The 10,286-nt window shown below is 41.0% G+C and overlaps 1 protein-coding gene across 1 annotated transcript; it reads left to right on the top strand.

The window, feature by feature from the left end:
* The first annotated feature begins 3,059 nt into the window (after positions 1–3,059).
* LOC121320357 (olfactory receptor 4Q2-like) lies at positions 3,060–5,728 on the top strand. Its single transcript, XM_041258590.1, has 2 exons — positions 3,060–3,165; positions 4,713–5,728. Exons 1-2 carry the CDS (start codon positions 3,149–3,151, stop codon positions 5,674–5,676), a joined length of 981 nt encoding a protein of 326 aa, XP_041114524.1. The 5' UTR covers positions 3,060–3,148; the 3' UTR covers positions 5,677–5,728.
* The last annotated feature ends 4,558 nt before the right edge of the window (positions 5,729–10,286 follow it).

Here is a 10,286-nt window from a genome sequence, read left to right as displayed (position 1 = left end):
GAGAGACAAGACATGAGTCTGTGAATAAGATATAACTATTGCTATAGTAATATATACTTGCTTACACTTTTGTTCCATGTGTGTCTATTTTGTTTTGGCGCCTAGACGGGGGGAGCCAAGCGTCCAGTGTCCAGACGGGGGGAGCCCGAGCGTCCAGCGCCCAGACGGGGGGAGCCTGAGTGTCCAGCGCCCAGACAAGGAGAGCCTGAGCGTCTAGCACCTCGACAGGGGGAGCCAAAGTGTCCAGCGCCCCGAAGGGGGAAGACAAGCGTCCGGTGCCCAGACGGGGGGAAGCTCGAGCATCCAGATGAGGGAAGGCTCGAGCGTCCAGCGCCCAGACGAGGGGAGGCTCGAGCGTCCAGCACCCAGACGAGGGGAGGCTCGAGTGTCCAGCGCCCAGACGAGGGGAGCCCGAGAGTCCAGCACCCAGACGGGGGAAACCCAAGCGTCCAGTGCCCAGATGGGGGGAGCCTGAGTGTCCAGCGCTCAGATGAGGGGAGCCCGAGCATCCAGCGGCCCGACGGGGGGAGGCTGGAATGTCCAGCGTCCAGACGAGAGGAGCCCGAGCGTCCAGACAGGGGGAGCCTGAGCATCCAGCGCCCAGAAGGGAGGAGCCCAAGTGTCCAGCGCCCAGAATGGGGGAGCCCAAGTGTGCAGCACCCAGATGGGGGGAGCTCAAGTGTCCAGTGCCCAGACGGGGGGAGCACGAGCATCCAGTGCCCAGACGGGGGGAGCCCGAGCGTCCAGCACCCATATGGAGGGAGCCCTAGTGTCCATGCCAAGACGGGGGGAGCCAGAGTGTCCCGCACCGCCTGGGGCTGCCTGTCCCGCACCGCATGTGACATTTCCACAAGCAAAATCCATTTACAATAATTGAGCATAATCTGACAGTTAAAAGGTTAAAGATTTGTCCTGTTCCCTCCATGTGCACCTGCATACTCTACAACTAGGCTAAGTTTTCTACTTCAGCATATTAGCTTGAACTAGATTAACTGGACTTAATGCTGGGGACAGTTTAAAATGCTGTGATTGAAACAGGATTTGATAGATTTTTCCAGAACAGCCTTACAAACACCACAGTAATATAAAAATATCTGAACTTTTTCTTTTTTTACATTCATTAATTGAAAATGTTTTTAGAATCAATTGTTAATCCACATTGTGATTATATAATGATTAAACTCAAACAGTGATACATTACAACATTTTAAAATACAGCTATATATTATGCTATATGTTACAGATCCTATTACATTGTTAACTTAAACAGTTATTCAAAACTAAAGATTGGAAGACATTGGAATGCGACTCTCAAACCCAGCCAGCTGAAGTTGGCATACAAAGATGAATTATCAAATTTTAAAAACATTTTAACATTTTTTGAGATATGGGTTGAGCTCTAATGTTTCATTAGGTCCATGTGGTTCCATAGATTTTAAAGTGTAAATCCAGAATGACTGTCTCCTTATTAGCAGATTAATTGTATTACCACCTCTATAGAGACTGAAACTTTTTCAAGTCCTATAAATTAAAGACTTGAGGAAGATATTGGCTTTATATTGTCTCGCTATCACATAATCCATATTGTTATTATGTATTGCAGCCTTATGTTCTGCTATACATATTTTTTAATTTATTTTTGTTGTCCTACATAAACTAAGCCACAGGGGCATTTAAGCATATTAGCCACATGGGTTGTATTACCATTGATAAAACCTTGTATCATATATTTACGACCAGAGTGTGGATGATTACAATATTTGGTATCGCGCTTTTTAGAACAATAAACACATCCTCCATACTGAAAGTGCAGGGTGTGCCGACTTGTCTATCATTGATTCGGTCTGAATATTTAAACCCACCCCAACTACTGAGTGGCAGTACATTCCTACATTTCTATTGCAGACTCCGCTTGCGAGATTTAAAACATGATTACAATTAGGAACGGAGACATGTTTGCGGGATTTAAAGCTGTATTACAGTTAAGATACAGAGGATTTAAAACAAAATTGCAAAATGTGTAATGTAAAAAAAATGCCTACACACAAAAATTATAATTATTAAACATAAAAAAATACAAAGACTAAACTCCTTATCTTTTGATTTAAAAATGCAAGCATTGTATATCTATCTCTGCATCTGCTATCGTCAAGCTTTTCTCCTTTATCGGCACGCCCTGCACTTAAATCACGGATGTACTCACATTGCAGCCTTCATTTACTCTTCAAAGAAACATTTTCCCTTCTTAACATTTCATTATCCCTTTCCAACAACTTCATATCAAACCCACACGAGGCTGTCTTTGTTACAACTGCCTGCAGCACTGGTAATATAGATTTGGCAGGGACAGGGTCAAAATGCATGAGGCTGGGGCCTTAATTGAATGATTGAAAATTAATTAGGCTCCAGCCACATAGTACGTGGAAGGCTCGGCTCTGCTTGGTAAGTGTGTGGTCTATGTATTCCTTGTGGTGTTTTGTAAAACTCTTTATTTTGGCCCTCGTGCCCTGTTTGTTTGTTCCTGTTTAATTGCTGTTCTTTTGTTCCCGTCCTGGGGATTAATAAATGTGCACTGTAGATCTTAAACTGTAGCTTTCTTGTTTCGGAGTGTCTCTTCCTGCTGGCAACAGCTTGGGCCACAATGCTACCCTGTCACAGTAACCATTTCAAATCTTTAAGTTACATAGTAATTGATACACTTTTTAAAATGGCCGTATTTTAAAATGTCTGAATGTTCTGCAGTCATTTACAGTATGGAGCTTCATAATTGGTGGATAAAAAGTGAGGTTTCTAATGTCCTAGTTTTTCTCTATCTGACTTGCATATCAAAACAAACTGAAATATTGAAAACAATGAATTAGTGAAGGGCCCTTATACAGTGAAGTACAACTATGAATTAACTGCAATTGTGAATTGTTTTCCACATCAGCTATTCCCTATGGAATGTGGCAGAAAGTGTCTTAGGTGAACTGAAGTATGAAGCAATTCATATGACACTCCCATGTGGATTTACCTCATGTTTACATACCGGGATTCCATGGCAATGCTGCAATGGGAGTGGATGTACTGACTTTTTAAAAGTGGGTTCTGGTGAAGGAGTCTAGAATGTGTGAATCTCATAAGGAACTTCAAGACCTGTGTACAGTATATGCATATTAAAACCAGGTAAGACATTTTATAATATCACAGGGGAGGTCATAGTTCTGTGTATTGAGGCAGTGATGACTAAACTTTTAAACATATTCTTACCTCTTATTATCTTACCAACTTTCTCTTAATTTTTGATGTTGACATCTGTGTTTTCAGACTTTATTTACACTTTGATTGAGATTCAAATCTGTTTATTTGCCATAGTGCAAAATGACTTCAGAGTAGAAGTTATAAAAAAAAACAACAAAAATCTATATTATCTACTTTAATGTAATGAAGGAAGGGTATGTTATTTGCTGTAGAGTAGGTGATGTGTATGTACTATTATCATCCTGTAAAAAAGACTTTAGTCTAAAAATATGTTTCTACAAATGAACAAATACATGTTTTTATTCATGAGAGGTTATTAGTCTTTACAATTATATTAATACAATACTAATAATAATACTTACTAGTTTATTATTATTAAAAAAGAAGACAAAGGGAAACACTGAGGCATAGTAGAATAGGGTTATCTTACATTACTGCCTCTAAAAAAAGCATAACAAGGTATACCTGGTTTCAAGTACGCTGCACGCTTGCTATTCACTCACATGTGTGAAGAAAACTAAGTTATGAACGTGCTGCTCTTACAGCAGGTCTTAACCACCAATAATTGTGCCTCAGATTTACCTCATAGGCTACGCTACTACAAGCACTGACCTTAATAGCGAACAACGAATAGAGGGTTAGCCCACTCCAAGATCTGACCTACCACAAGATGGTGACCACACAAAATATGTACAAAACACATAAAATGTTGAGGGAAAACAAAGGACATATATATACATTTACATATAATTGTGTAACTGCACAGCACATTTAACACACAATAACACAAATAACACTGTAAAAACAGTACTATTTGCAACCAGCCCTGCAATTGATTCTGGGATTCCAGCGTTAATGTAATTAGACGTAATACCTACGGTATTTAACCGTCAACGCGACCCATGTTTTTTTAAAAGAAATATGGTCTGTTAAAACAACGGAAAATATCTGTTTTTACTTTAATGTAAAAAACAGTTTTTTTAAAGGAAATGTTCTGTAAAAATAAACACCTTGTTTTTAGTATGAAGGTAATTTACTGTTAAATTTAAGGTATATTGTCATTTTATAAGAGAAGGCAATTTACCTTCACTGTTTACCATAATTTTACCATTGAATTTACAGACATTTTTTTACAGTGTATGTTACAATCATAGTAACACATACAACCATAGTAACACATACATAGAATATTCTTTTGACAGTTTATCAATGGTTCACAATCTCTTATAGTAAATTCATTTTTCAAGACACATCATAACATGGATTGCATAGTCTTATGTAATAATAAAGCATTACTTGCAAGTAAAAAAGAAATGAGTTACTGCACTTACAGGTAGCAGTGTTGGCTTTAGCATACTTACTTCAACCAGCCTAATTACAGTAACACACAGATGTATAAAAGCAGGATTAAGTAAGGGACTACTGCTCTATGAGGTAAAAACTGCAATAACATTTTTCCTTTCTTTATCCAGACTACAAATAGCTCCTCTGGACAAGATGAACACCACCATCGCTGACTCTTCCATATTAAGTTTAGAAGGCTTCATTGTGTCTCCTGAAGCTGCTCACCCTCTTTTTCTGTTAACATTGGCAGTATATCTGGTTATTCTTATTGGAAATGTTACAGTTTTTTCTGTTATTGTTTTTCAAAAGACACTACACGAGCCAATGTATCTCATGATATGTAATATGTCTGTTTGTGATTTGATTGGAAGCACAGCGATAATGCCTAGATTAATGGCAGACTTACTCACAGAGGTTAGATACATCTCATATGCAGCTTGTGTTATTCAGGCTTTCTGCATTCATTTCTACGGTTCAGCAGCTCAACTGATATTGACTGTAATGGCTTATGACAGATACATTGCAATTTGTGATCCATTAAGATACAACAGCATAATGACAACTAATACTTTGGTGAAGCTCTGCTCCCTTGCCTGGGGAGGGGCATTCGTTTTAATAATAATCCTCTTTGCTCTTACTCTTAGTCTTCCAAGGTGCAGATCACGGATACTGGCGGCTAATTGTAGCAATGCAGCTTTATTTCTTTTATCCTGTGCTGACACTACTGTAAATAACATTTATGGCTTATTTATTACATTTTTTCTAAGCAGTTTGTCTTTTTTGGTTATTGCCTGGACTTATATTAGAATACTAATTACATGTTTATATAAAAGTCAAAGCAATAGTAAAAGCAAAGCCATTCATACATGCGCTACTCACTTAACTGTCTATATTATTTTTGAATTAACTATTTTATTCACCATCATTATGCAGCGATTTGAAAATGTCAGCCCAAATGCACGGAAAATGATTGGGGTGTTAATTACAACCTTGCCGCCGTGTGTTAATCCTATCATTTATGGAATTCATACAAAGAAAATTCAGAGTAATGTTTTGAAATGTTTTAAAAATACAATACTACCAAATGAATGATGCTGGTGGTGCACTTTAAGTCTATATTTAATTTACATGAGTATATCAGTTGAATGAATAATACATACATATGAACATGGTTCATTAAAATTTCTTAAAATCAATATAATAAAGCAAACAGGGAAGAAACACTGGGATATACAATATTAACTATCAGATTCTGTATCAAGAGATTTTTTTTATTATATTATTTTTTCTAATATTGTTGTACATTTATGATGAGACAATAAAAAATGTGGCAATCCAAATGAAATGAGTTGTGTTTGTGTAAACCAAAACCGTCATTATTCCACAACATTGATGTGATGATTTATCTTGTTTATCTTCAATTCAGTTTGTGTTTTACAGGCACAAAGGTTTGCAGTGCTAACATTGATTTGTATTCTCCACAACACAGTTACCCCATGCCCAATTGCAACATGCCTCACAAATAGGGTACATGTTAACAAAATGGGGACACTAGATAAAGAGTCGAGTAAAAACTCTGAGCTTCAACCTGCCAGACACGTTACCATAATTCACAAAGTGAAAAAAAGTAATGAAATTGTAAAAATATATATCACTGCAAACCACGCTCTGGTTTCTGGTTTGATATCCTCCAAGCATAGATTCAGAGTGAATGGATCATGGAACCCCAATGGAGTATCATTAAATATGGACATCAAGCAATTACAGTGTAATGAATCCTAACAGCAACAGCCAATGTAGTAAATACTTCTGGAGATTCACTGATTGGCTACAGTTAATTCTCTAAAGATGTCCAGAGTCTAACAGTGCCTCAGATAAATATGTAATTGCATCATTAAGTCAACATAACACTGAAGACACAGTTTCAAAACAACCAAACAATGAGTTGAAGACGTGAGCTCTGGAGAACAAAAACAAAGCCTGTTCATAAGGGAGTTGTGGGAAAACAGATACGACACTAGAGCTGTAAGCATTGCTTATGTTGGGTTGATATTAAGTGCCAATACTGCTGTTGAAGGATGGATAATTTACATGTTTGCTACAGAGTATACACACATACACACACACACACACACACATATATATATATATATTTGTACGTATGTATGTATGTGTATATACATAAATACATACATACATATAATTATATAATTATATTGTGGCAAAGTGGTTAATAGTGTGCAGGTGCAGGTGATCAAAGAACAGACAGATACGATCTATATTTTCCCGGGGGAACGAAGCTGAAAAAGACTGGGAATCCAGGGTGATGCCTAGAAACTCGATGGAAGTGAGAGGACCCAAGGTCTTTTCTGATGCTAGCGGAATGCTGAGATTTGAAAATAATGGTTTGAGAATCGTTATGTTCTGGGCAGAGTGAGTGTTGGAAAATCTGGTTGTGGTGAGCAGAGATGTTGATTATCAGTCTCTTTTTGCCCTTATTGTTTGGGGTTAATGAGAAAGGTGGGAAAAGGAGGGGATTCAAAGGGACCTATCATAAACTTTAGTAAAATATTTACAATGGTGATTTAGGTGCATTGACAGTATTAGATCTGTTTTTCTGATATTCGGCTGTTTTTTCAGACTAGTTTGACAAATTAAACATGAATGGGCTTCCCTGTAGGGGCTGCAAATTTGAAGAAAATGGCAGGAGGAATAGGAGCAGGCTTCTTTGTTGAAATTGTTGCAGATCTGGCAGAACATGGTGGGGTGAAGTGGAACCGCATACAGAGCGTGCTAGGAGGTGGAGACCTGTGAAGAGGTAAGGCATTAAAGGGGGCTGCGGGTCCTTGTTGAAAGCTCACAGCTGGAAAGGCAGAAGGAAGAAACGCATTTGACAGAGAAGGGACCACTATGGTCACTAAGGTTCAAGGGGGTTTTGTTGAACAACAGTGGCGGGCGCTACAAACCTGGGATGGATTGCGAGAGCAGCCACTCCTGACTGAAACAGTCTGTGGATCTAAATGCTCAGAAACTGCTGAATGAGCCGAAGGAAGAAAAGCATTTGACAGAGAAGGGACTACTATGGGGGCTTGCTGGAAGCTCATAGTGGCCAGTGAGGTCTCTAGACGTCTGCGGTGAGGGGTTGGGGGGGGTGTGTGAACCTGAAATGATACTGTTGGAGGGAGCAAACTATTTAGGAATGGGCTTCCCCGTCATGACTGCATATGTGAAGGAAGTTACAGGCAGAGTAGGAGCAGATTCCTTCATTGAAATTGTTACAAATCTGGCAGCCTCCGGAGAATGTAATATTGCAGCCCTGACCGTCTTTTGATCTTGAGGGGATGGAAGAATGAGGAGAATTATGAGGGAGAAACATGAAGGGATGGGGCGGAGGGTTGGTAAGGGAGTAGGAAATGGTGAGGTGAGCAGTGAAACCGCATGCTGAGCATGCAAAGAGAATAGGTCTTGGTCCAGGGCGCCCCAGTAGATCCTCTGGTTCCATTGCTGGAGACGAGCCACGGCTTTGGCAGGGAAGGCTTTGTGGTATTCGAGAAAATGGGAACCTCTGAATCTAACTGACAGATCTAAAATGATGGACACATAATCATCCAGCTCACATCAGCGTTGGGCACAGAACTCACAAATTATGTCTATGAAATGGCTGAAAGCTTAAATGAACTCGTCCCCTTCAAGAGGAAGAAGAGAAACTGCCTGCCTCAATGCTGGACAAGACAAAACTGCCTGCCCCGACATGGAAGAATGGGAGAAGCAGCTGGTCCTGGAAGGACAGCAAAGGAGCTGATATAATCTTCAGCATCAGAGAAGGAGGTGCTGCCCGCCCAAATGTCAGAGAGGGAGGTGCTGCCTCCCTGAGTTCCAGATAGGGAGGAGCTGCCTGCCCAAGAGACAAAGAGGAAGGAGCCTTTGCCTTCTCCAGTGCCACAGGGGAGGATTCGCTGTGGTCTCAAGCCAGAAAGGGAGGAGTGTATGCCGTCTCCAGTGCAAAAGGGGGAGGAGCCGCTGTTGTCTCCAGAGCTGGAACGGGAGGAACTGAGGGGAGCATGACGAAAACCAGCTGTACGTCTAGAGGGTCCAGTGTCCGCAAGTCTGCATCTGGAGGGTCCAGCATCCACACATCCAGAGAATCCAGCGTCCATATGGCCGGAATGCCACTGCCAGTGTTACCACTGCTGAAGTGCCCTGCACTGCTGCCAGCGTTGCCACTGCCGGACTGCCCAGTGCTGCCACTGCTGGAGTGCCCTGCACCGCTGCCAGCATTGCCCCCTGCCGGAGTGCCAAACGGCACTGCCAGTGTCATCCCCAGCGGAAGGCCCTGTGCCACTGCTAGTGTTGGGACAGCCCTCAATAGAAAACCCTGTGCGAGGAAAAGTCACTAGAGCTTAGGGTGTAGAAAGAGGGCTAAATGGGCAACTTCTCACAGACGCCCAGGGGTCACCAAGGAGGTTAAATGAGCACCTCCTTACAGAAGCCCAGAGCTAACCACGGGAGTTAAACAGGCTTCCCCTTTCAAAAGCTCAGGGGTCAGAAGGGGTTAAACGAGCACCCCTGGAAGAAGACCCAGGACCACCATGGCTGAAGGAGAAGGCGAGAGGACCACCTTTACCACAACCTTGACCAACCCACCTGCCAATCTATGCACATGGGAGAGAGAAAAACGGACAAGATTGGAGAGGGTTGGTGTTTCAAGGGGGGGAGGTGGCCAGTGGCGGGCATGTGTGCTGCGCACACATGGAGTGGTGTGTGGCAGGGCAGCAGCCTTGCTTGTGTAAATAGTGTGTGTGGGAATGTAGGATTGGCAGGGATGGGGTTAATTTTGTCCCTGACAACAATCACAGATAGCCATTCTCTAATATAGTAATTGAGTGCTAATTGGAGAATGGCCACCTGTATAAAAAGGAAGCAACATCCTTTGTTTGCTGGATGTGTTTGTGAGTTTGTATTGTAATTTTGACAAACGGTGTAGTGAAGGTGAATGCTCAGCCTACACATGGTTATTCTTTTGTTTAAACCTTTTATTTTGGCCCTTGGGCCGTGTTTTTGTTTACAACTACAGCTTTCTGTCTGTGGGTCTAATTCCTGATGATAACCAGCCTGGACCGTGATACTACCTTGCCACAGCAAGAAAAGAAAAAACTTAATTATTTCTAAATTTGGTAATTCACAAAGGAGTAAAATAACAAGGGCATGCTGTATTGAGGAACAATGTCATCTGACAATACATAATAAAATTGTGAACCATTTGATCCAGAAGTGTGGTAAATCGCTCAGCTCTAAGCTACTAAAGAGAAAATGTCAAAGACTGAATAGAGATCAATACAATTAAACTTTTTGCATTTGGCCTTGTTCCTATCTTAACCAGTGGGGTGGGGGTGTGGGGGGTATTTGATTCAAGTAACAAATCACACATGAGAATCACTGTTAAGGATTTCCTGTAAATGTACGTCATCCTGTGCACAGAATGCACTGTTATTTTGTATTATCATCAGAAGTGTATACTATACTAAAGAAAAAAGAAATGAAGACAGGACACTAAAAATCCATAGCAGCTTTTTTCTAAACAGCTCCAGAGCCAAAGACTGGAACTTTTACCCACCGAATCACCTGCTAAGCTAAGTGGAAAAAGGCAACGATTAACAACAATTAACTCCTGCAGATTAGGCTGTTAAAATACATATGTTGTA

The sequence above is a fragment of the Polyodon spathula genome, chromosome 9 (assembly GCF_017654505.1).
Source record: "Polyodon spathula isolate WHYD16114869_AA chromosome 9, ASM1765450v1, whole genome shotgun sequence".
Taxonomy (NCBI): domain Eukaryota; kingdom Metazoa; phylum Chordata; class Actinopteri; order Acipenseriformes; family Polyodontidae; genus Polyodon; species Polyodon spathula.
This window is presented reverse-complemented; position numbering and strand designations above follow the sequence as displayed.